Raw genomic sequence first — 27,982 nt, 5'->3', positions numbered from 1 at the left:
AACAGAAAAAAATGCACCTTTATTTCCAAACACAATATGATTACCATACATTGTATTAGGAATTTAATAACAGCTTAACCCAAACTGGATGCATATACGCTTGAAGTTTGGGTCGTGTTAAATCGATCTGAACGTACATGTGCTTACAATGTAATTATGGCAGCTGCGGGCTTGTACTCCCACCGCAACTTAGAGTGGAGGGATTGGAGAATGGGAACTTGGACCCTGCTGCAAGGCGAGAGTGTTATCCACATGCTTAGACTAAACTCTGCTAACTATCTCTTATCTTCTGACCCTTGGATTTGCCTTGGATTCTGACCAAAGTGTTTATTAGGGAGGGGCTTTTCTTATTTTAATTCAGGGATGTCATATTGGGGCTAGGAAGGCGGAGCTTAGCTCATTAGTATGCACTTGCCATGGAGACACTAGGGATCACATCAGTACTTCTCCTATAATACTACCATACCATTACTCCTACATTCAGTGCTATAGAAAGAAGCAGACTAGGCAGACATAACTACCACGGCATTAACAGCTCCTATCCTACTGGAGAAATATTCTACTTCACATTACAAGTCTGCTCCTAAATCCCTGGGGGGCACTTGTCCTGGAAGATTACTGGAGACAATGTTACCAGGTAACTAATAACTCTAGCCTTCCCCAGTAATCTTCCAGCATATGAGATGATCAGCAAGAAATGAGAGGTTAGGATGAGTCCCCAGCTTGGAGAAAGTCCTGAATGTAGAGCAGGTGACATCTGTAGTGTAGTTCCAGCACTGTGAGGCCGCGTCATTGCTGCTGCTCTAATAATATGTGCTTCCAGGAGACTTGTGCTTGTATCCCCGTAGCTTCATAAGCTGTCTGACTGTAACTTTCCTCCACATTCCTGACCTGACTAAGGATCCTTTCCTGTGTGACTTCTCTGATGTCTATGAAGATGAGCTTTCTGACTGAAACATTTCCCACACTCTGAACATGAATAAGGATGCTCTCCTGTGTGACGTCTCTGATGTGTCATAAGACTAGCTTTCTGACGGAAATATTTCCCACACTCTAGACAAGAATAAGGACGCTCTCCTGTGTGACTTCTCTGATGTCTACCAAGATCAGGTTTCCGACTGAAACATTTCCCACATTCCTGACATGAAAAAGGACGCTCTCCCGTGTGACTTCTCTGATGTATGATAAGACTATCTTTGAGACTGAAACATTTCCCACACTCGGAACACAAATAAGGACGCTCTCCTGTGTGACTTCTCTGATGTCTAAGAAGCTCAGCTTTCTGCCCGAAACTTTTCCCACACTCGGGACACAAAAAAGGACGCTCTCCTGTGTGAGTTATCTGATGTCTAAGAAGACCAGTTTTGTGCATGAAACATTTCCCACACTCGAAACACAAATAAGGACGCTCTCCTGTGTGACTTTTTTGATGTATAAGAAGAAAAGATTTGTAAAGGAAACATTTGCCACATTCAAGACATGAATAAGGACGTGCACCTGTGTGACGTTTCTGATGTTTCTGATAATTAATTTTCTGAGAAAAACATTTCCCGCACTCAGAACATGGAAATGGCTTTTCTCCTGTATGTACTCTCACATGTGCATCAAGCTGTGATGTTTTTTTAAACCATTTCCCACATTCTGAGCACTGATAATTCTTCCCACCTCCTTTTCTAACAGTTGAATGGTTACTGGAACATTCCCCAGAATAAGACGGATCTCCTGATCTATCGGCACTGTGACACTTTGGATGGGTATTTGAGGTAACAGGATGGGACCTATCAGAAGGACTTGAGCTTGTACCTTGTGGCTTCATAAGCTTTCTGACTGTATGTCCTGTGTGACTTCTATAATGTTTAAGAAGATCACATTTCTGCTTGAAACATTTCCCACACTCTGAACACAAATAAGGACGCTCTCCTGTGTGATTTCTCTGATGTCTAAGAAGAACATATTTCTCACTGAAACATTTCCCACACTCTGGACATGAATAAGGACGCTCTCCTGTGTGACTTCGCTGATGTGAAAGAAGATGAGCTTTCTGACTGAAACATTTCCCACACTCTGAACATGAATGAAGACGCTCTCCTGTGTGACTACTCTGATGTCTAAGAAGATGAGCTTTCTGACTGTAACATTTCCCACACTCTGGACATGAATAAGGACGCTCTCCTGTGTGACTTCGCTGATGTGAAAGAAGATGAGCTTTCTGAATGAAACATTTCCCACACTCTGAACATGAATGAAGACGCTCTCCTCTGTGACTACTCTGATGTCTAAGAAGATTCGTTTTCAGACTGAAACATTTCCCACACTCTGAACAGGGAAACTGCAGCTCCCCAGTATGTACTCTGACATGCGCATCAAGCTGTGATGTGTATTTAAAACATTTCCCACATTCTGAGCACTGATAACTCTTCCCACCTTCCTCTCTAACTATAAAAGAGTTACTGGAACATTCCTCAGAATAAGGCAGATCTCCTGATCTATCGGCGCTGTGACACTTTGGATGGGTATTTGAGGGAACAGGATGGGATCTATCAGAAGGTTCCTCAGGATTGGAGAGATCTGGTGATTTGTCCTCATGGTGACATCTGCTGGGTATATTTTCATCAATGGAGTTTCCTTCGGCACCATAATCTGTTAGAGAAATAATAACAGTCAGAGAACAGTCATTGTCCTGTCAGCAGTCATGTGTGTTGCCGTAGCAGTGACAGATCGAGGCAGTTAGTACAGTCCTAGCCAACAGTTTTGAGAATGGCACAAATACTGGTTTTCCTGAAGTTTGCTGCTTCAGTGTTTTTAGATCTGCTTTAGTTGTTTCTGTGATGTATTGAAGTATAATTACAAGCATTTCATAAGTTTGAAAGCCTTTTATTGACAATTACATCAAATGTATGCAAAGAGTCAATATTTGCTGTGCTGTCCCTTCTGATTCAAGACCTCTGCAATTCTCCCTGACATGCTGTCAATCAACTCCGGGGCCAAATCCTGGCTGATATCCACCTATTCTTTCATAATCAATGCTTGGAGTTTCTCAGAAGTTGTGGTTTGTTTGCGGTGATTGGCTGGTGGGGGGGGGTGGGGGGGGTGAGGAGGGAGGGCTGGGAAAAAAAATAAGAGAGACAAATGTATAGGGAAAAAATTAAATAAATAAACAAACAGGGCAGTAGTGATCAGAGCTCACCAACAGAAAGCTCTGTTGGTGGGCAGTAAAGTGTGTGTGAGTGGGAAATCACTTGTGTGCTGAGTTGTACAGCCCTGCAGCAAGCCCTTAAAGCTGCATTGGCCCAATTTGTAAAAAATAGCCTGGTCACTGGGGGGGGGGGGGGGGGGGGTTTATGGGGGAAGGGGTAAAGCCTGTGGTCCTTAAGTGGTTTAATTATGTAAGCTTTCTGGGATCTATTCCCCTTCTTTAGGCATATTTCCAGATGTTAGCTGAAGTAAAATACTGATACAGGTAAATAGTAAACACAAAGATGACAGTTGTGCTGATTACTATTTAGCAGTTAGTTAAACAGTAATCAGCACAACTGTCATCTTTGTGTTTACTATTTACCTGCATCAGTATTTTACTTCAGCAAACATCTGGAAATATGCCTGAATAAGGGGACTAGATCCCTGAAAGCTTGTATAATTTTACCCTCCCAGTTAGCCATGACAAGGTGCAATATAAGCTGAACAGAGGCGCCAATAGAATAAAAACAGTAATTAAAACGTTAAAAGTTCGCTGAGGAGGCTAGGGTGGCTCCACCCCCTCCAAGCAGACACAGAAAACTGCGTAATGTAAACAGAACAAATTTATTGGTACACTCCAGGGTAATAATATACAACGCGTTTCGCGGGTATGGGCCCGCTTCCTCAGGCAGTAGAAGTTGGAGTACACTAATGGGGGGAACAAACAAAGGCACGTATTGGTGTGTGGTAAGACAAAAATGCTCAAATGATCGTTAATCTGCTTGTACTTAAATGTGCGTTATTTGCTAGAAGGCTATGGGAGAGTATTAAAGTGATTGACATGCTGCAGGGGATTTAGGGTTTTGATGTGCAGTAAGATATACCCGGGGTGTGGGGAAGGTATGGGGGGAAGGTGAACTTTGGAAGTAGGAAAGGAAAGGCTCGGATAGAGTGGGTTTGGGTAGCCGGGGGGAGTAAATGAAGGAATGAATCTATCTGCAGTTTAAAAAGGGGAAGATGGGCTGCTCAAGTGGATAAACTTAATAATTTTCAAACAACAAGCATCAAAAGTAGAAAAGTTTAAATAGTATGTCCATAAAGGAGGGATAGGGTTTTTTATTCAACACTTTTTTGCATAAAAGAGATACATGTGAAGGCAGAATAAAATGAAAAAGGAGAATGACTTACCAGCAATCTGTCAGCAACACACCTGGCGCCAAAGTGCCTAGGTGTTGCTGGCTGGTCTCTTAAATAGTGACTGGATTGCTCCTAATAGGTTGTGCGGGCGGGCAGTGTGATTGTGGTAATGATGCGTGTCATCAAAGGGCGCTGAGGTGTTGCCCTGACAACGCATATGCGGAAGACAGAGGCACACAGCCGTGTCTAGACTGTGCGTCTGCTTCCGTGATTGGGCGGAGCTGGAGGGCCAGCGTCACCACTATCCAGCTGGAGTCCGTCTGTAGACCGGGGGTGGGCGCTCGAACTGCGCATGTGTAAGGCAGTAGACGCCATGTTAGGAGAGGGCAAGACGCCAGGAGGGGTGTTTGTCGTTACGGAGCAGGGCTGAGGGGAGCATATGCCCATAGTGCTGGGTAGGGGCCTTCGGTGGGGTTGTGAAAAATTGCTTATTACAGTGTGTTTCAATATATAGCATTAAAAGATATGTACGTAGTTGGTAGCTGTTGAAATAGTGACCCCATGTGGCCAAGAACGGTACTGTCATTGGGGGAAACATACTTCAGCTTGTAAAGACACAGATGTTTATCCATAAAATAATGAAACAGGTGATGTGTATAAGTACAGATGCATACATATTTTCAGGAAAGTAAGGACCATGTACAGAATAAAATTACATAAAAACCATTAGAAAAACAACCTACTTAAATTTTAAAATACAAACATGGATACCAATAATGGAGTATTCCAATGATTGGATAAACAAGCGTTCTTATAATGTTATAAAAGCGATGCTTAACATATGTGGTTGAACATGGGGATCCGTGTTATGGGAGGAAAGCTGTTAGTGCCAAAAAAGTTACACGTGTATGGTAGAAAAATAAATAAATATAGCGAAAAGATTGTGATCTTCTTTGGAATTAATAGACCATCAAGTAAAAACAACATACGTGAACAGAACAAGTAAAAATGTACCAATATTAATAAAACAAAGGATGATAAAAGAGGCGACTACTCGAAATAAAAATATTTATGGTGTTGTTTAGTAAATTTTTTCTAACTGTTCATTGAGGCCCTCAGGTGTGAGGGTTTTTAATATTTGTATCCAGAACATCTCCCTCGCCCTCAATTTTTCAAAAGCGTCCTTTTGATGTTGTGAGATGGATTCGATAAGGGTGATCCGGAACAAGGAAGGGTCGCTGTGGTGGTGAGTGCCAAAGTGTTTTGATACGCTGTGGAGTGGGAAATTTTTGAGTATATTTCTTTTGTGTTGTCCAATTCTACTACGTGCTGGTTGAGTGGTGCGCCCTACGTACTGAAGGTGACAGGGACAAGTGATAATGTAGATGACGTATCTGGAGGTGCAAGTTAAGTAGTTTTTGATAGAGTATTGTAATTTGGTGTTGAGGGATTGGAATAATGTGGTGGTTTGTACGAATGGGCAGGCCATACATCTAGTCTTATTGCAGGGTGAACATCCGGGTTTGGGTGAGTCGTTCATGTCACTGTCCGTTGTTGGTATTCTTAACCGGCTAGGTGCTAAAATGCTTTTCAGATTAGGAGCTCTTCTGAATGTGATGGCGGGGTTGGGGGGGATGATAGGACGGAGGTATGGATCTTGCAGCAAGATGTCCCATCTATTCTTCAAGATAGAACGGATTTGGGGATGCTGGGCATTGAATTGTGTAATGAAACGAGGGCAATCAGAAGTGGGTGATGGTGTGTGATCAGGAGGGGGGTTGGTGTTCTTGGGTTTTTTGGCTTTGAAAATAGCATCCTTTATCAGTTTTTTGGGATATTTGCGGTTATGGAATTTGTCTGCAAGTAATTTTGATTGTGTGTTGTAGTCGGTAACATCAGTGCAATTCTTGTGAATTCTTCTAAATTGGCTGTAGGGAGTATTGATAGTCCAGGGGCGGTAATGGAAACTGTCAAAGTGTATATAGTTATTGGCATCTACCGGTTTAAAGTATGTTTTTGTTTTGATGAGATCCGCTTCGACGAATAATGTTAGATCTAGGAATTCGATGCTCCTAGTGTCGTGATTGGATGTAAATTGTAGTCCGGCCTGGTTATGATTTAAATGTTTGAGAAAAAGAGGGATGAGATCGGTATTGCCTTGCCAAATGAAAATCAGATCGTCGATGTATCGTTTGTAAAATATGATGTTTTTGGAAAAGGGGTTATCGGATAACATTTTTTGAATTTCCAGAAGACCCATGGACAGATTTGCATAGGAGGGAGCGAAGGACGAACCCATCGCTGTCCCGCTAGTTTGATGGTACACCTTATCCCTGAAAGTGAAAATATTGTTATGTAGGATGAATTCGGTGCAATTGACTAGGAAGGTCTGTTGGCTGGGGGGCATTAGAGGATTTTTGGACAGAAAATGAGTGATGGCCGAAATTCCGTAAGTGTGAGGTATGTTGGTGTATAAGGCAGTGACATCACATGTGAGCCATGAATAGTCCTCCTGCCATGGTATAGGACTGAGGAGTTCAATGAGGTGTGTGGAATCTTTGAGATAGGAACTGAGTGAACGTACAATCGGTTGTAGGTGTTGGTCAACAAAGCGTGAAAGATTGCTGGTGAGTGAATCGATTCCAGAAATGATGGGGCGCCCTGGAGGGTTTGTTAGAGATTTGTGGATTTTTGGCAGGTAGTAGAAAAAAGGAGTTTTAGGATTTTGGTTGATAATAAAATTTCTCTCGTTTTTGGAAATGATGTTGCTGTAGAAAGCGTTATTGATGAAGGTTTTAAGATATTTGCTAAGTTCAGAGGTTGGGTCTGTGTCAAGAATTTCGTAATGATTGGTATCGCCGAGTAGGCGTTCTGCTTCCTCCAGATAGTCTTTGGTGTTGAGAATTACAATCCCTCCCCCCTTATCTGCTGGTTTGATGGTGAGGTTGTGGTTGTTCTGTAGTGTTTTGATGGCTGTCTTTTGTTGGCGAGTGAGGTTGGATGGGGGGGTTGGATTTGTTGGTGTGAATGTTTTGTAAGTCCTGTAGGACTAATGCATAAAATGTATCAATGAAATTTCCCTTGGATGCTAGGGGATAAAAACGAGATCTTCCTTTGAGTTGAGTGGTGATGAAACGTTCTGTATTGATCTCAGAGGTGGATATGATACATGTTGGTATGGAGTCATTATTGGTTGTGATGAGGGTTACGGGGTCCTGGGGGGCTAGGGGAATCAGTTTTTTAATGGCAAAATGTCGTTTCAGAGTTAATTTACGTACATAGGCATTCAGATCTGCGAAGATTTGGAACATATTGGATTGGTTGGTGGGACAAAAAGATAACCCTTTCTCGAGGAGGGTTGTTTCGTTGTGGGATAATTGGTAATCGGAAAGGTTAAATATGCATCTGGTTTGTGTGGGTTGGGGATTAGGAGCTGTTTTTATTACTGTTTGTTGCGTTTTCCTTTTCCCACGCTTTCCTCTTTTTCGGATTCTGGGAGGGGTCTTTTTTTCTTTGGTTGTAATACCACCTATCACAGTCCGAGTTGACACCCCAATCACCATTAAGACTCCTGACACCAACACCCATAATATGAATAAAAATAACAAAAAATTCACGGCATCCACACCCCCACCAAATAGTTTCAATTACAACTTAGGGCCCAATGTGCCATCAAAACCACAGCGTCCAAACCACAATAGAAAAACGGTCACCACCAACACACAAACCAAATCCAAAATATCCATCACTTCCACTCCACGTACTGATGGTGATAGGGCCATTAGTCATAATCCTTCCATGAATCCGGAATATAATTTTTCCGGAAAGAATCCTCCACCGTCTCTCAGACCCATAACAAACTTGGGAGCCAAAACACCTGAGAGTGACAATCCCTCCCCCCCAGATCCAGACCACGATTCACCCACCAGAGCATCACAGATCAGCATCTACGATACAGAACCTACCACGCCCACCCCCAACACACAGGTCAGCCCCACAGGATTAGGGGCTGATAACCATAAGACCCCTCCTACAGACAATACTAACAGTACCCACAAACTACCGACCATCACTACACAAACATCGATCGATACCTTCTTTCCACAGAACAAAAATTACCCTTTAACGCCCAAAATCATCCTCAATCCCAACAGCGCCGACACCACCCTCACCTCCTCTTTTTTAGAACTTCCTGCTACCTTGTCCCAAAACATACTCACGGCCCAATTACCCAGCCCAATAGCAACACGAACCATATTACAACCAAAGAAAAAAAGACCCCTCCCAGAATCCGAAAAAGAGGAAAGCGTGGGAAAAGGAAAACGCAACAAACAGTAATAAAAACAGCTCCTAATCCCCAACCCACACAAACCAGATGCATATTTAACCTTTCCGATTACCAATTATCCCACAACGAAACAACCCTCCTCGAGAAAGGGTTATCTTTTTGTCCCACCAACCAATCCAATATGTTCCAAATCTTCGCAGATCTGAATGCCTATGTACGTAAATTAACTCTGAAACGACATTTTGCCATTAAAAAACTGATTCCCCTAGCCCCCCAGGACCCCGTAACCCTCATCACAACCAATAATGACTCCATACCAACATGTATCATATCCACCTCTGAGATCAATACAGAACGTTTCATCACCACTCAACTCAAAGGAAGATCTCGTTTTTATCCCCTAGCATCCAAGGGAAATTTCATTGATACATTTTATGCATTAGTCCTACAGGACTTACAAAACATTCACACCAACAAATCCAACCCCCCCATCCAACCTCACTCGCCAACAAAAGACAGCCATCAAAACACTACAGAACAACCACAACCTCACCATCAAACCAGCAGATAAGGGGGGAGGGATTGTAATTCTCAACACCAAAGACTATCTGGAGGAAGCAGAACGCCTACTCGGCGATACCAATCATTACGAAATTCTTGACACAGACCCAACCTCTGAACTTAGCAAATATCTTAAAACCTTCATCAATAACGCTTTCTACAGCAACATCATTTCCAAAAACGAGAGAAATTTTATTATCAACCAAAATCCTAAAACTCCTTTTTTCTACTACCTGCCAAAAATCCACAAATCTCTAACAAACCCTCCAGGGCGCCCCATCATTTCTGGAATCGATTCACTCACCAGCAATCTTTCACGCTTTGTTGACCAACACCTACAACCGATTGTACGTTCACTCAGTTCCTATCTCAAAGATTCCACACACCTCATTGAACTCCTCAGTCCTATACCATGGCAGGAGGACTATTCATGGCTCACATGTGATGTCACTGCCTTATACACCAACATACCTCACACTTACGGAATTTCGGCCATCACTCATTTTCTGTCCAAAAATCCTCTAATGCCCCCCAGCCAACAGACCTTCCTAGTCAATTGCACCGAATTCATCCTACATAACAATATTTTCACTTTCAGGGATAAGGTGTACCATCAAACTAGCGGGACAGCGATGGGTTCGTCCTTCGCTCCCTCCTATGCAAATCTGTCCATGGGTCTTCTGGAAATTCAAAAAATGTTATCCGATAACCCCTTTTCCAAAAACATCATATTTTACAAACGATACATCGACGATCTGATTTTCATTTGGCAAGGCAATACCGATCTCATCCCTCTTTTTCTCAAACATTTAAATCATAACCAGGCCGGACTACAATTTACATCCAATCACGACACTAGGAGCATCGAATTCCTAGATCTAACATTATTCGTCGAAGCGGATCTCATCAAAACAAAAACATACTTTAAACCGGTAGATGCCAATAACTATATACACTTTAACAGTTTCCATTACCGCCCCTGGACTATCAATACTCCCTACAGCCAATTTAGAAGAATTCACAAGAATTGCACTGATGTTACCGACTACAACACACAATCAAAATTACTTGCAGACAAATTCCATAACCGCAAATATCCCAAAAAACTGATAAAGGATGCTATTTTCAAAGCCAAAAAACCCAAGAACACCAACCCCCCTCCTGATCACACACCATCACCCACTTCTGATTGCCCTCGTTTCATTACACAATTCAATGCCCAGCATCCCCAAATCCGTTCTATCTTGAAGAATAGATGGGACATCTTGCTGCAAGATCCATACCTCCGTCCTATCATCCCCCCCAACCCCGCCATCACATTCAGAAGAGCTCCTAATCTGAAAAGCATTTTAGCACCTAGCCGGTTAAGAATACCAACAACGGACAGTGACATGAACGACTCACCCAAACCCGGATGTTCACCCTGCAATAAGACTAGATGTATGGCCTGCCCATTCGTACAAACCACCACATTATTCCAATCCCTCAACACCAAATTACAATACTCTATCAAAAACTACTTAACTTGCACCTCCAGATACGTCATCTACATTATCACTTGTCCCTGTCACCTTCAGTACGTAGGGCGCACCACTCAACCAGCACGTAGTAGAATTGGACAACACAAAAGAAATATACTCAAAAATTTCCCACTCCACAGCGTATCAAAACACTTTGGCACTCACCACCACAGCGACCCTTCCTTGTTCCGGATCACCCTTATCGAATCCATCTCACAACATCAAAAGGACGCTTTTGAAAAATTGAGGGCGAGGGAGATGTTCTGGATACAAATATTAAAAACCCTCACACCTGAGGGCCTCAATGAACAGTTAGAAAAAATTTACTAAACAACACCATAAATATTTTTATTTCAAGTAGTCGCCTCTTTTATCATCCTTTGTTTTATTAATATTGGTACATTTTTACTTGTTCTGTTCACGTATGTTGTTTTTACTTGATGGTCTATTAATTCCAAAGAAGATCACAATCTTTTCGCTATATTTATTTATTTTTCTACCATACACGTGTAACTTTTTTGGCACTAACAGCTTTCCTCCCATAACACGGATCCCCATGTTCAACCACATATGTTAAGCATCGCTTTTATAACATTATAAGAACGCTTGTTTATCCAATCATTGGAATACTCCATTATTGGTATCCATGTTTGTATTTTAAAATTTAAGTAGGTTGTTTTTCTAATGGTTTTTATGTAATTTTATTCTGTACATGGTCCTTACTTTCCTGAAAATATGTATGCATCTGTACTTATACACATCACCTGTTTCATTATTTTATGGATAAACATCTGTGTCTTTACAAGCTGAAGTATGTTTCCCCCAATGACAGTACCGTTCTTGGCCACATGGGGTCACTATTTCAACAGCTACCAACTACGTACATATCTTTTAATGCTATATATTGAAACACACTGTAATAAGCAATTTTTCACAACCCCACCGAAGGCCCCTACCCAGCACTATGGGCATATGCTCCCCTCAGCCCTGCTCCGTAACGACAAACACCCCTCCTGGCGTCTTGCCCTCTCCTAACATGGCGTCTACTGCCTTACACATGCGCAGTTCGAGCGCCCACCCCCGGTCTACAGACGGACTCCAGCTGGATAGTGGTGACGCTGGCCCTCCAGCTCCGCCCAATCACGGAAGCAGACGCACAGTCTGGACACGGCTGTGTGCCTCTGTCTTCCGCATATGCGTTGTCAGGGCAACACCTCAGCGCCCTTTGATGACACGCATCATTACCACAATCACACTGCCCGCCCGCACAACCTATTAGGAGCAATCCAGTCACTATTTAAGAGACCAGCCAGCAACACCTAGGCACTTTGGCGCCAGGTGTGTTGCTGACAGATTGCTGGTAAGTCATTCTCCTTTTTCATTTTATTCTGCCTTCACATGTATCTCTTTTATGCAAAAAAGTGTTGAATAAAAAACCCTATCCCTCCTTTATGGACATACTATTTAAACTTTTCTACTTTTGATGCTTGTTGTTTGAAAATTATTAAGTTTATCCACTTGAGCAGCCCATCTTCCCCTTTTTAAACTGCAGATAGATTCATTCCTTCATTTACTCCCCCCGGCTACCCAAACCCACTCTATCCGAGCCTTTCCTTTCCTACTTCCAAAGTTCACCTTCCCCCCATACCTTCCCCACACCCCGGGTATATCTAACTGCACATCAAAACCCTAAATCCCCTGCAGCATGTCAATCACTTTAATACTCTCCCATAGCCTTCTAGCAAATAACGCACATTTAAGTACAAGCAGATTAACGATCATTTGAGCATTTTTGTCTTACCACACACCAATACGTGCCTTTGTTTGTTCCCCCCATTAGTGTACTCCAACTTCTACTGCCTGAGGAAGCGGGCCCATACCCGCGAAACGCGTTGTATATTATTACCCTGGAGTGTACCAATAAATTTGTTCTGTTTACATTACGCAGTTTTCTGTGTCTGCTTGGAGGGGGCGGAGCCACCCTAGCCTCCTCAGCGAACTTTTAACGTTTTAATTACTGTTTTTATTCTATTGGCGCCTCTGTTCAGCTTATATTGCACTTTACATCCACCCTTGGTGGAGGGGGATACCCTTTTTCTCATCTACAGAGAGCGACTTTTTAATCCTGAGTGGGGACAGGTCAAACTCCTCACCTGCTTATACAGTGGTTACCTGGAGGTAACCCTGGTTTGTGAGTATTATTTTACTCTTAAATAATTTATCAATTGTCAATACTTACTTCACCATATTGGGCTCTCGGTTCTCTCTTCCTTCGCAGCCATGACAAGGTATTACTTTTACAAAACTTTGTTTTTTCTACCTTTTCTACCTAAGTAATTTGTTTGGCTAAAAAGGTACAAAAACTTTTTTGCTACTATGTATTTTGTGGAAAAACGCTGCCACCATATGTGTATTTTGTGGGGTAATGCTGCCGCATTATGTGTCTTGCTGTCTGAGACGGTCTGCCTGCTGTCCCTGAGCCTGTGTTATTTGCGGCCAAAGAGGTCTTGCTGCTGCCATTTGCGGTTTGTGACAGAGGATGTTTCATCACAACCCACGGTAACGGTTTGGTTACTCAGATTTTTTATTAAAAAGAAGTGTTTTAATATGTTGTGTTACTCAGCTATACATTTTTCTTCCAAGTATATGTGCAATACAGTACTCATGCAATACAGTACTCAGGTAGGTTAGTACAGGGAATGATGTGTTATACCACAATATTCTTTTTTTTTTTTTAAATATTCTAGTATAACACACTGTGTACTGACCAACATGACACCTTTATTATTGCGCATATACGTGGAAGACAAACATATAGCGGAGTGTGGTTATTTTTACTTTAGCCTGCTGTTCACTTGCTGTGTGAGGGGGTCTGTCTGCTGTCCCTGGGCCTGTGTTGTTTGGTGCTGTTTGTGGGTGGGGGGCATTGTCCAATTACCTTTACAGTCACTTTGCCTAACTGTTTTTTGGGATAAGACTTGGGCTCACTGTTACATTCCAGTTAGCCCCACCCACATTCTGTCATGAGCACACCCATTTTCATGTGCCCATTCTGGTCCCGCCCCTCGGTCAAACTTGAGATCCTCATGTGGTCCTCGAGTCAAAAAAAGTTTGCCCACCCCAGCCCTAGGAGCATTTTTTTTTTTACTTTAGGTACACTTTAATTTTGGCATAAGACAGGACTGATAGTAGCACTAATTTTGCTTGGAGAGAAACGGCTTCTTTGCTGCCCTTCCTCCCACCAGGCCGTCCTCCAAAAGTCTTCCCCTCACTGTGTGTACAGATATACTCACACCTGCCTGCTGCCATTCCTCAGCAAGCCCTGCACTGCTGGCACCCCGATCCCCCAGCTAAATCATCCTTAAGATATGGTCCTGGCACTTGCTGGACTTTCTTGGGCACCCTGAAACCTGCTTCACAACAATTGAACCTCTCTCCTTAAAGTTCTTGTTGAGCCGATAAATGGGCGATTTAGGTGAAATCTAAGCAGCAGTAATTTCCTTGTATGTGAAGCCCTTGTAATGATGATGACGTTCCCTTGCAGGTAACCATGGTTAACAGAGGAAGAACAATGATTTCAAGCATCACCCTCCTTTTAAAGCATCCAGTCTAACTCAATCAGCTTGACAGAATGATCTCCAGCCTTGTGCTCAGCAACACGCTCACCTGTGTTACCGAGAAGATTACTGAAATGATCTCAGCAGGTACTTTTGTGGCAGGGCAAAAAAGCAGTGTAAAAAATTTTTTTGAGGGGGGAGGGGAATTAAGTTCATTTTTATGCCAAAGAATGGCTTTGTAATTCACCTGATCGCTTTTCATAACATTCTGAAGTATATGCAAATTGCCATCATAAAAACTAAGGCTGTATTCACAGTGGGACGTTACGGTTTAATACGATGTTAAAGTCACAACGTGTCTGCGTTAAAGGACACCCAAAGCGATTCTGAACTAAAAAGAAATCCTTCTCCTAAAAATGACTTTTTAAGATATTCCACAGTTTTATTTTATGTTTAAATCTACTTTTTAAGTGTTAACTGTTTTAGCTCAATGACACATTCATTGAAGTAGGCCAGAGCTAAAATCTATGCACTATTGGCCCTTTTTATCTCTTTCCTGCTCTCAGAAGCCATTTTCTGCTAGGAAAGTGCTTTATAGTTAGAATTTCTTATCAGTGAGGGTCACACTGTAGTCTCTTCCTATCTGAGTCAGGACTGAGTTAGCCTAGTTATTTGTGTGCTAGGCACTGTACATACACATGTCTATCTCATCATGTCACACGTCACTTTGGGTATCCTTTAAGAGGTAACGCACTGCAAGCAGTGAGTTACCACAATGCAACATTTTTTTTAATGGGACTTTAACGTCGCACTGTGAACGGCCCATAGGATTAGCATTGCAGTGCAGTAAGCTGCGTTATAAGACCTTATAACGTGCCACCATAATGTCCCACTGTGAATGCGACCTACAGCAGCAAACTTTGTGAAATCCAGTATTTGTGCCTTTCTCAAAGCTTATGGCCATGACTGTAAAGCACACACTTTTATCTGCTGTGCCTCATTTAAAGGATTTCTACCCTGTATTGTGACTGACAGTTACAACACACCTGAAATGAGAGGGATATGGAGGCTGACATATTTGTTTACTTTAAATTAATTGATGCAAATAGGATGTTTTATAAACCGCCATTCTGACAAAATGCACATGCACAGTGACAAGTGGTTAAGCAATGCACATTGCCTGGCTGTCTGTCCTGCTGATCCTCTGCCTCCATTACTTTTAGACATAGGGGCAGATTTATCAAAGCATTACTGACAGTTTTTTCTTCTTAAACTGTTCTAACCAGCAGAGGAACAGTTCTGCATTGTAGTAAGAAACTTCTCAAACCTACGTAATAGTGGCAGGTTAGCTTGGATTTCTAGAGCTGCACTACAGTTAAGAAAAGTGTAAATCCATCCCTAAACTGCTGCAGATTAAGAAGTGCTTCGTAGCAGTTCTCCAGATAGTGCAGGCTAGATGTGATTTGTCAGCAGCAAGTGTACAGCAGTGACAAACAAACGCCCCAGAGTGGTGGAACACATGGCTACTGCCCATGGCTCCGACCCGAGTCTCTTGTCATTCGCATGCGTGGACCAATGTAATCTTCCACGGAGAGGAGGCAATAGGAAGAAATTGCTCCTCAGGTTGGAATCTAAGTGGATTTTCAAAACAGACGCTATGGGCCCTTTGGGCCTTAATGATTATGTAGACATGGCCTGCTATCTTGAACCTTAAGGGTGTTTGTATAAGATGCCCTGCCTCTACCACCCCTGCCCATGCCTTGTTTTCACATGACCGTTTTTGATTCTTATTCTGCTTTTTATATAAGTTGAACCAATTTTCTATATTAAGACATTTTCGCCATTAATATATTATATGATTAAAGTATTTTAACTTTTATTACCATGGCCATTTGATATATGCATGGGCAGGTAGACCCTTATCATGTTACTACCTTTAAGGGTGATCTAATTCCAGTTCCACTTCCCCACCCTCACTCTCTATGAGTCTCTACTCTTAGGACCCGTGTCCCGCTCACCACCCCTTTACCCTTTTCCTCACTTTTACACCTTTCCCTTCCTCACTTCTTCCCCCCCTTCTTTCCTTTCTTTTTCCCTCCTTTTTCCCCTCCCCCCCTCCTCCTACCCTACCTGGGACCACTTGTCAGATGCTTTATATAGCACCTATTTGAGCAGCAATGCCTTTAGCTAATAAGCTTATGTAGGGGCAATAGACCCCACTTAAGGCATTTAACACATATGGCCCTGTCGGCTTCTAGCCCCCCGAGTGCGACCTTGGCTGCTGGACGTCTTCGCCCTATAGCCTCTGTTGCTGCACCGGAGGGCGGATTCCGTCTAGGACTATGGTTGTTGTTACGGAGGTTCCATGGCAACCAGAGCGTGCACTGCTCTGACCAACCAAGTGGCCCCACGTCATAGGGCGTCCGGGCGGGATCCTACACGGAAGTAGGCTATTTTAATGGCCTCCTCACTCCAGTATTTGTGCACGTCAGGCCTCCGAGGAAGATAGGCTCACCCCAAACGAAACGGTCGTAAGGCCGTGCACCCACTGGCGCCCACAGTGCCTCCCACCTCCAGCATAGAGCACGATAAGTACCACATCTTGTACCATCTACTCATGTTTTTCATGGACGTTTGTTTGTCACTGCTGTACACTTGCTGCTGATTTATTAAACTACAGTGCCAGACATCACAACTGCTTCCTCCCATGTGTTTGATGCTATGTCTTCACTTCTGTCTTGAGCACGTAGTTCTTGCTGGAGTCATACAGCTGTCAATATTGCCATCACAGTTCACTCTGAGTGCCGGCCTACCCTTCTCCAAGTTGTCCTAGATGTGATTTGTGAAGGGCTTCTCCCCCCTCACTCAGAGCCTGCTGACAGCAGATGTGTTGGTTACCTCAGCAACAGCAATTTCTCCTCACACACTGCACTGCCTGAGAAACCTTCCTAACTCCTTCTATTCCTAGCAGTTTAAGAAGGAATCTGCACGATTTAGTGATTTCTTAGGATGTCTGAGACAGTTCTGCACAGATTTCTAAAAACCTACTAATATTTTGTCTCAGACACTCTTGATAAATGTCCCCCATAGTCCCTGAACAAGCATGAAGATCAGATGTTACTGCCTGAAGTGTGCCTGGAAGATCAACAACTGGTATTGTTTAACCTTCTGGGCGTTACGCACGCCGGACAGTCCCCCTGGATGATTTTAAGCGATCGGATAGCTGTAATATCTTCAGCTAGCAGTGGTGGCCGGCATCCCCTGATTACTGATGATCCCCCCCCCCCCCCCCCCCCGATCGCCGCTAAGTACAGTGATGTGAAAAACTATTTCCCCCCTACCTGATTTCTTATTCTTTTGCATGTTTGTTACACTTACATGTTTCTGCTCATCAAACACCGTTAACTATTAGTCAAAGATAACATAATTGAACACAAAATGCAGTTTTGAATGATGGTTTTTATTATTTAGTGAGAAAAAAAAAACTCAAAACCTACATGGCCCTGTGTGTAAAAGAAATTGCCCCCTGAACCTAATAACTGGTTGGGCCACCCTTAGCAGCAATAACTGCAATCAATCGTTTGCGATAACTTGCAACGAGTCTTTTACAGCGCTCTGGAGGAATTTTGGCCCACTCATCTTTGCAGTATTGTTGTAATTCAGCTTTATTTGAGGGTTTTCTAGCATGAACCGCCTTTTTAAGGTGATGCCACAACATCTCAATAGGATTCAGGTCAGGACTTTGACTAGGCCACTCCAAAGTCTTCATTTTGTTATTCTTCAGCCATTCAGAGGTGGATGTGCTGGTGTGTTTTGGGTCATTGTCCTGCTGCAGCACCTAAGATCGCTTCAGCTTGAGTTGACGAACAGATAGTTACATAGTTATTTTGGTTGAAAAAAGACATACGTCCATCAAGTTCAACCAGAGAACAAAGTACAACACCAGCCTACTCCCTCACATATCCCTGTTGATCCAGAGGAAGGCGAAAAAACCCTTACAAGGCATGGTCTAATTAGCCCGAAAAGGGAAAAAAATTCCTTCCCGACTCCAGATGGCAATCAGATAACATCCCTGGATCAACATCATTGGGCATTACCTAGTAATTGTAGCCATGGATGTCTTTTAACGCAAGGAAAGCATTTAAGCCCCCTTTAAATGCAGGTATAGAGTTTGCCATAATGACTTCCTGTGGCAATGCATTCCACATCTTAATCATTCTTACTGTAAAGAACCCTTTCCTAAATAAACGGCTAAAAAGTTTTTCCTCCATGCGCAGGTCATGTCCTCTGAGAAGGCCTAGGGACGAAAAGCTCATCCGCCAAGCTATTATATTGCCCTCTGATGTATTTATACATATAAAATTAGATCCCCTCTAAGGCGTCTTTTCTCTAGACTAAATAAACCCAGTTTATCTAACCTTTCTTGGTAAGTGAGACCTTGGTAAGTGAGATGGCCGGACATTCTCCTTCAGGATTTTTTGGTAGACAGTAGAATTCATGGTTCCATCTATCACAGCAAGCCTTCCAGGTCCTGAAGCAGTAAAACAACCCCAGACCATCACACTACCACCACCATATTTTACTGTTGGTATGATGTTCTTTTGCTGAAATGCTGTGTTACTTCTACGCCAGATGTAACGGGACACGCACCTTCCAAAAAGTTCAACTTTTGTCTCGTCGGTCCACAAGGTATTTTCCCGAAAGTCTTGGCAATCATTGAGATGTTTTTTTAGCAAAATTGAGACGAGCCTTAATGTTCTTTTTGCTTAAAAGTGGTTTGCGCCTTGGATATCTGGCATGCAGACCGTTTTTGCCCAGTCTCTTTCTTATGGTGGAGTCGTGAACACTGACCTTAATTGAGGCAAGTGAGGCCTGCAGTTCTTTAGATGTTGTCCTGGGGTCTTTTGTAGCCTCTCGGATGAGTTTTCTCTGCACTCTTGGGGTAATTTTGGTCAGCCGGCCACTCCTGGGAAGGTTCATCACTGTTCCATGTTTTTGCCATTTGTGGATAATGGCTCTCACTGTCGTTTGCTGGAGTCCCAAAGCTTTAGAAATGGCTTTATAACCTTTACCAGACTGATAGATCTCAATTACAGTACTTTTGTTCTCATTTGTTCCTGAATTTCTTTAGGTCTTGGCATGATGTCTAGCTTTTGAGGTGCTTTTGGTCTACTTCTCTGTGTCAGATAGCTCCTATTTAAGTGATTTATTGATTGAAACAGGTGTGGCAGTAATCAGGCCTGGGGGTGACTACAGAAATTGAACTCAGGTGTGATAAACCACAGTTAAGTTATTTTTTAACAAAGGGGGGCAATCACTTTTTCACACAGGGCCATGTAGATTTGGAGTTTTCTTTCTCACTAAATAATAAAAACTATCATTTAAAACTGCATTTTGTGTTCAATTATGTTATCTTTGACTAATAGTTAACGGTTTTTGATGAGCAGAAACATTTAAGTGTGACAAACATGCAAAAGAATAAAAAATCAGGAAGGGGGCAAATAGTTTTTTACATCACTGTACATTACCCAGCCTGAATCCAGCGATCGGCGCAGCCTCCCCGGACAGCTCCGCTCTTCTCTATGGGGAGGATCGAACATGACGTCGGCAACCAGAGCTGCGCTGGGAGGCTGCACGATAGCTGGATCCTGGGGGGAAATGTATTTAGCGGCGATCGGGGGGGGATCATCAGTAATGAGGGGATGCCGGCCACCACTGCTTGCTGAAGATATTACAGCTATCCGATCGCTTAAAATCATCCAGGGGAACTCCTGGGGACAGCCGGTGGTATGCCTGACACAGTGTCGGGCATACCGCTAAGGAGGTTAAAAGGAAATAAATATAGCAGTCTCCATATCCCTCTCACTTCAGGTGTCCTTTAACCATTTAGCAGGCAATTTATTTAAAAGCTTGCATGTGCTCCAGGACAATTTATTTTAGCACTTTTTTATTTGTACTTGTTATATTTCCTTGCTTCTAACTGTAATGTATATTTATGGCCACGTTTCACTAGGGGGCAGTGTGAGACAATAATACAAGATGGGGGGTGGAAGGCGCCCTGGTGGGTACTTGTCAGATGTTCAATGGTATTGAAAGACACATGTAGAACTACAAGTAACTTGATAGGCGCCCTAGACTGGGTAACATTACAGATACTGGCATGGTACTTGACCTGATGAAGCGGTTTACACCGCAAAACGCGTTGTCATTTTAAGTGCCCTAATGAAGTATATACTAACAGATCTTGTGAATGACTACTCATTAAGGTAGGATTTTTCCTTAACTTTATATACATTTAGATATATATAATTATAGTTACTTGTAGTTCTACATGTGTCTTTCAATACCATTGAACATCTGACAAGTACCCACCAGGGCGCCTCCCACCCCCCATCTTGTGCTGTTTTTCCCCTGGGAGTAGGGGACACCACCTTGGCAGGTGGTTTTTTCCAAGGAGTTGCGACCACCCAAGTGTCATCACAAGGCCGAGTGGGGACGTTACTTCCCCACATGCGACATTACGTGGTTGCCTCTTGTGCAACCCGGCTTTGTGAGTATATTTGATTACTCTTAAACTTTGATCCATTATACGTGAGGTAATACACCATTTGGGGCTCCCGGTTTCTTCCCGATCCCCCCCCCTTTTTTTTCTACCCCCCAGCATAAGAGACAATAATACAGGACTTCTACTTTCAGTTTCTATATTTTCTGCGAGCAGAAGAGAGATCAAAGCTTTCCAAGAATTTATAGCATGCCATGTTCTGCCGACTGAGGTCAAGCAGGGCACTTATCTCAAACAAGATAACTTTATTGAAGTTGCTAATGTTAAAAGTTGCATCAATGCTCTAATCCAACAAATTACTTTTATTTTATTTTTTTATTATTATTATTTTAGAATCCCAGTCTTATTTTTTGTATCAGCTAAATAAGGTTTTCTGTAGTATTGTCTCATGCAGTGTTTTACACCGTCTGAGAGAATTCAAAACCAAAACTGATATATGAACTGCTGACCTTTATCTATCACCTGCACTCAGAAGCTCTATTCTCTGCTAGGAAACAGTTCTATGGCTGCAATTCCTTATCAGTGAGGGACAGTGAGGGTCATTACTTACCAAGGCTGATATGCAGGAAACATTCCTCCTGTTTTCCTGTCCATCTCATTCCCTCCTCCGCAGGCGTCTGATCACTCCTCACATACATGTCTTCTTCTTCCTCTTTAACTGTCCCCATCATGCCACCTTCCTCTGTAGACTGCTGGTCACTCCTCACATCCATCTCTTCTTCCTTAATTGTCCCCATCATGTTAACCTCCGCCGTAGACTGCTGATCACTCCTCACATACATCTCTTCTTTTTCCTCTTTAATTGTCCCCATCATGTCATCCTCCTCCGTAGACCTCGGATCACTCCTCACATAAGTCTCTTCTTCTTCCTCTTTAACTACAATGTTCACATCAAGCTGCTCTTTACCCTAAACATATAAAACAAGTTAAAAAGATTGTATTTAACACACTATTAATAATGACCTCGGTCTGACGTCATTTTTGAGTTCCACTTACCTGATAATGGTGGCAGATGGTGTGACTGTCCTGTGTACAATCCCGGGAATAAAGAGGACCTGTGCATCTCTTTGTTGGGTTTCTGTCTCCAGTCCCATCTGTAGGAAACATACACACTAAGTGATTTCATTATTCCTACATGTTTCACAGACCGGTGGAAGGGGGGGGGGGTGTAGGCGGTCCCTCCGTGTGACTCCTCCCTTACCTGGTGATATGAGGGGTGCGGGGATGAAGGCGGTCCCTCCGTGTGACTCTTCCCTTACCTGGTGATATGGGGGAGGGGATGTAGGCGGTTCCTCTGTATGACTCCTCCCTTACCTGGTGATATGGGGGGAGGAGATGTAGGCGGACCCTCCGTGTGACTCTTCCCTTACCTGGTGGTATGGGGGGAGGGGATGTAGGCGGTTCCTCCGTATGGCTCTTCCCTTACCTGGTGATATGGGGGGAGGGGATGTAGGCGGTTCCTCCGTATGGCTCTTCCCTTACCTGGTGATATGGGGGGGGGGATGCATGTAGGCGGTCCCTCCGTATGGCTCTTCCCTTACCTGGTGATATGGGGGGGATGCATGTAGGCGGTCCCTCCGTATGACTCTTCCCTTACCTGGTGATAAGAGGAGCGGCTGATTCTCCATCATGACGTCCTTCCAGAGTCTTGTGTCCTTCAGGATAGACTCGCTCCTCTATGGAGGAACAGGCGGGGACATCCTGACACCTTATAGGAACCGGAGTCACACACAACCAGGAGAGGACTGGGAAAGCTCTGCAGATCATTACATGACGTCTTCACAAGCCTGCGTACAAACATAGAACTCCAATCAATGGGTGGGACTGAATCAGGGGAGGTGTGGCTCATCAAGCAGAGCCCAGTTCTCTGTCCATCCTGAACACTGGCATGGATCTGTCCTTCCAGGACTGGAGTTCAACTTCCCAGCCTAGACGTGAACCTGAGCCAAAGCTATAGACAAAAAGGAAATACTTATCTAAGAAGAGGGAAGCCTCTGGATCCCATACAGGCTTCCTGGGTCCTCCACACTCCTGCTTGCCAGGGCCCTGCACTCCTCTTCAAGCATGAGCGTGCTGCACCCACCCCAGCCCGACCTGAAAAGTAGCACGGATCTGCTCATGCACAAGTCCCTCCGTCTTACTGCGCAGGTGCAGCTGTTCTCATGCAGGCACAGTATGGTTGTGCTTCTGCTTGAAGAGGAAGGCAACTCGGATCACATTTGTGACAATCCCTTGTTGGAAATCTTTGAGAGGCCTGTGAGCAGCAGGGGGGGGGGGGGGGGGGGGTACTGGGGGATGCAGTGAGAAGACTCTACAGGATTTAGTGGTTTCCCTCTGCTTAGGTAAGTATTTCCTTTTTGACCCAAGTTTTGGCCCCGGTACAGTTTAAAGTGGATCCAAGATATAGTCATATAGTTTACAGGGCATTCCTCAAGCCAAATACTTTGTTTTAATACTCTAATTCCCTATAAACTAAACAAGCCTCGCCCACAGCTTTTCACAGTGCCTTGGCACTGTAGCAAGGGCTTATGGGAGCTCAGTCTGGGCAGGAGGAGGAGTTGGTTACTCGCCAGAGATTTCAGAGGCAGAGGGGAGGAGGGAGGAGGAGAGGAGTTTGAGCTGAGGGCTGGAGATGCTATCAGCTTGCCTATGTGTAATGTGACAAACAGAACATGGCTGCCCTCATTGTATCACAGCAATAAATAATCATACACTTTTAAAACTGTTTGCAGCTAGATTTGCTGTGTAAACTATCTAAACTTTAGATAAGATATATAGACAAGTTACTTGTCATAGTTAGTTTTTCATCTCGGATCAGCTTTAAGGTCACATTTGATTTCAACCCGAGCTGAAACTGAAGAATAATGTTTGTGTATGTCTGGAAAAGGAGAGCAAATTCAAACAGGTTTAAAGGGAACCAGAGGTGAGAGGGATATGGAGGCTGCCATATTTATTGCCTTGTAAACAATGCAAGTTGCCTGGCAGCCCTGTTGATCTGGCATAAGTAGCGTCGTAGTCAAACCCCTGGAACAAGCATATGGTTATTCCAGTAAATCCTCAGTCAGAGCACCTGATCTGCTGCATGCTTGTTCAGGGTCTATGGCTAAAAGTATTAGAGACACTGGATCAGGAGGACTGCCAGGCAACTGGTATTGTTTAAAAAGGAACTAAGGGCTTGATTTAGTAAACCGTGCTAACACATACTGTACGGGCTCAGGGTAGGATGAGTGGAGCTCTCATCATTGCCAATTAGCAGGCCTAAGTTCGTAGCGCTCGCTATGCTACTCTGATAAGGCGTGTTAACTCTGGTGAGGTGTGTTATCTCTGATCAGGAGTGTTAATGGCCGTTCTATGCGTTAGCACGGTTTAGTGAACCAGCCCCTTAATATGGCAGCCTCCATATCCCTGTCACCTCAGTTTCCCTTTAAAATGGCAATTCAAAGAAAATCCGTCTCCAAAATCAGAACCCCTTGGGCTACAAAAAGGGTGCCTGGAAGTTTTGGTTCTGACAGCTCTGCCTCTGTATCTCACCCCCTGAAGGAAGGAGTTAGAGAAGGCCGTGGGTATGGTGAGGAGTCAGTGGCAATCTTGTTAGCTCTCTTTATGTTCATGGTCATGTAGATGTCCAGTAGGGAGGGCAAGCTGATCGCTGATCACATCATGAGTCCCAGCATAATTTTCTGTCAAACCAATGTCAGACTGGGAGCTGGAAAAGCTGAGGTAATCCACTTGCTGGCCAAGCAGCAGTAATCACGTGTTGCTGCTCACAGTCAGGACTTGCTGCAGGTTTCTATTAGAAGTGATATCACAGGGCTACTGCTGCTTGGCCAGCAGGTGCATTTCCTCAGTTTTTCCACCTCTCAGTCCAACACTGTATCAAACTGTACATGAGCCAAACGAGACAGCCAGTGAGCACTACGGATGAGCAAGCACAGTTTTGTGAAAAAGTGAAACTGTACCCGCCTGTGTGCAAGTGGAGGGCTGGGGAAGAGAGGGTTAACATACCTGTCTCGCCCCCGCACTCAATCCTACGACATTTCCACCTTCACTGCCAGAACTTCCGCTGTTGGGCAAGTGGAGACTGGCAAGTGTACTCTTTCTGTCCCCCCCCAGCTTGCACACAGACGACAAAAGATTTGCTGTATTTCAGTGCGGCCAACTGTTAGTCCTCACCCCCGTATGTGCGGTTCTGATTGTGTTTTCAGCAACGCACAGTGATGTGATCTACAAGGTGACTGCAGTAGTGCATAGACTGCACTGTCTGATGTTTCCCTCCATGCATTGCATTTCACCACGGAATCGCACCGCAAGGTTGTATGCATTTTTCTTGCACAACGCAGTGCGATTCCATTCATTGTAATGAATGGGATCAAAGTCGCATCGTGGAGAATGGTGAAGCAATGCAAGTGCCGTGAGTTGTGACGTCAACCTGCTTCGCACACAGCGTTAAAGTGTGGCTGTGGCCTTAGCTGCCCGTGCTCTGATAAGTGCAGAAGTTTGGGGGTTAACTTTCCACAGATCAAACTGATGACAGTAATCTTAAGCTCAACCTATCAGCATGTCTTAAAGGACACCCGAAGCGAAAATGAACTAATGAAATAAACAATTGTATCTATCTTCCTTCTCCTAAAAATGACTTTTTAAGATATTCCGTAGTTTTATTTCATGTTTAAATCTACTTTTTAAGTTTTAACTGTTTTATTGTTTTTTGCTCAATGACACATTCATTGAAGTAGGCCAGAGCTAAAATCTATGAACTATTGACCCTTTTTATCTCTTTTCTGCTCTCAGAAGCCATTTTCTGCTAGGAAAGTGATTTATAGTTGGAATTTCTTATCAGTGAGGGTCACAGTGTAGTCACTTCCTGTCTGAGGCAGGACTGAGTCAGCCACTTACATACCTGATATTTAACTCTTTCAGGCAGAGAAAGAAAAAAAAAAGGAACACAGCATAGTTATTAGTGTGCTAGGCACTGTACATACACATGTCTATCTCATCATGTCAGATGTCACTTCGGGTATCCTTTAAAGGGGAACTGAAGAGAGAGGTATATGGAGGCTGCCATGTTTATTTCCTTTTAAGCAATACCAGTTGCCTGGCAGCCCTGCTGATCCTCTGCCTCTAATACTCTTAGCCATAGCCCCTGAACAAGCATGCAGCAGATCAGGTGTTTCAGACGTTAAAGTCAGATCTGACAAGACTAGCTGCATGCTTGTTTCTGGTGTTATTCAGATACTACTGCAGAGAAATAGACCAGCAGGGCTGCCAGGCAACTGGTATTGATTAAAAGGAAATAAATATGGCAGCCTCCGTATACCTCTTACTTCAGTTCCCCTTTAAGGGTTTGCCTGGCAGGAAATGCACAAAATACCTAGAGGGTGCTTTGAAAGTGGACCTGAACTCTTGCACAGAACAGAAGGAAAACAGAGAAATATACCCTGTATGTATTTAGAGAGTTTAGCCTGTCTAATTCCCCCTCATCTGTGACTAATCACAAGTGTAACTTGATCTCTCAGCTGTGTCAGCTGACTGCCATGGCAGAGCAGAAAATTTGTAAACACAGGATGTTAACCCTATGTCTGCTTCCATGAAACCAGGAAGTAGACATACTGCAGATTTATTGCAGGATTTGTATCAGCTGTAACAAAGAAATGTTTTTCTTTAAAGGTTAATATCCTGTTGCTTATCTTTTAGAGCAGAGAGGAAGTCCTGAGTTCCGGTCCGCTTTAGCATAAAAAATGAAAGTAGGGATGGGAAAATATTGCCACTAGTCTAGTTCAGGGGACCCAGCAGGAAACCTCATAGGGAACAGTTCTCCAATCACAGCAGCCACTTACAGCATGAAGCACTGTGATTGGCTGAATCATGTGGGCGTAGTTTACCACAGCCTATCTGAAACCTAGCAGCTCAAGAGGGCGCCGTCCAGCCAATCACATTAGCAGAATTTTCCTAAGAGGTTTCCTGCCGCCTCCCCTCAAGTAGGCTAATGCCAAAATCTCCCTCTAGTGCAGGGGTGTCATACTCAAATACAAAGTGGTTCAAAATCGAACACTGGGACCAAGTCATGGGCCAACCTCAATGACTAGTAGCCACCTGCCCTCCTTTATAAAGTTCCCTGGTGTCTAAAGGTTCCCCTTCAATGCATATACAGTTCCCTGGTGTCTAATGGTTCTTCTCCCTCCCCTATACAGTTCCCTGGTGTCTAGTGGTACTCCCTCCCCTATACAGTTCCCTGGTGTCTAGTGCCCCTGACCCTCCCCAATACAGTTCCCTAGTGTTTAGTGCTTTCCCCCTACCTCCCCATATGGCTTCCCTGATGTTCTAGGGTTTCACCTCCAATATAGCTTCCCTGGTGGTCTAGAGTGGGCCAAAAATAATGCAAAGAGGGGAAACCACTTGGGGGCCAAATGTAATGGCTCTGAGGGCCAGATTTGGCCCACGGGCCGGAGTTTGACATGTGCTCTAGTGTTACTCCTTTTCTGTCTCTGAGACTCCTCCTTATCGTGGTGTCCTCATGCACAACGTACACAGGGAGTGCTAGTCTTTATCTCCAGCATGAATGGGCTGTATGGTAGCATCCTAATGCCTTGTACGTACATTACATCTCTCTTGTCCTCAATGCTCACTGATATATCATTAGGGCCACAGTTCTTGGAAGGAGCAATTTACTAGTCCATTTTCAAGCTGGATACATTTACATAAAATTAGCATAAAATGTTGGCATAAATTCTGAGTTATCAAATTTTACACCCTCACCCAGGGAGCAATGTAGCCTAGAAACTGTCCTGCACACAGTAATACAGTATGAGCACACACACTGTACATAAACATACTGCGCACGCACACAGAGTAATATAAATGTGACTTACTGGGGTGGTGATAATGGCAGCTGGCAGCAGACACAGGCAGCACCTCCAGCGGAGAGGGGACACAGGCAGAGCTGCTGCAAAGTCTGGAGGAACAGCTGATTCACAAAGGGGGTCTCTACACCATGTGAGGGTCCCCCAAACACACAGCTCATTCCTCTCCTCCTCTTCCCACTCAGCATTCACACACCTGGCTGCAGGGGGGCTTCTCACATGGCTGGGGGGATACACAAAGGTCCAGAGCAAGAGCAAACTGGGGGTGTGGCCTCCTCTCTATGGCTGGGAATACTGGGCTTCAGCAAAATGGCCGCCAC

The 27,982-nt window shown here is 43.8% G+C and overlaps 1 protein-coding gene across 2 annotated transcripts; it reads right to left on the bottom strand.

The window, feature by feature from the left end:
- Position 1: 1 nt before the first annotated feature.
- Positions 2-27,895, bottom strand: LOC137524133 (zinc finger protein 665-like). 2 transcript variants are annotated; one of them, XM_068243683.1, is made up of 5 exons: positions 27,672-27,895; positions 22,400-22,589; positions 21,799-21,896; positions 21,353-21,710; positions 2-2,640 (listed from the first exon to the last, which is right to left on the bottom strand). In XM_068243683.1, the coding sequence occupies exons 2-5, from the start codon at positions 22,431-22,433 to the stop codon at positions 896-898; spliced, it is 2,235 nt and encodes a 744-aa protein (XP_068099784.1). In that variant the 5' UTR covers positions 22,434-22,589; positions 27,672-27,895; the 3' UTR covers positions 2-895. The 2 variants fall into 2 exon arrangements, with proteins under 2 accessions (XP_068099784.1, XP_068099785.1); XM_068243684.1 differs by having other exon boundaries at positions 27,859-27,887.
- Positions 27,896-27,982: the final 87 nt, after the last annotated feature.

Source organism: Hyperolius riggenbachi, chromosome 7, assembly GCF_040937935.1.
Source record: "Hyperolius riggenbachi isolate aHypRig1 chromosome 7, aHypRig1.pri, whole genome shotgun sequence".
NCBI classification, from domain to species: domain Eukaryota; kingdom Metazoa; phylum Chordata; class Amphibia; order Anura; family Hyperoliidae; genus Hyperolius; species Hyperolius riggenbachi.
Note: the sequence above shows the minus strand (reverse complement) of the source record. Positions and strands in the feature narration are given on the sequence as shown.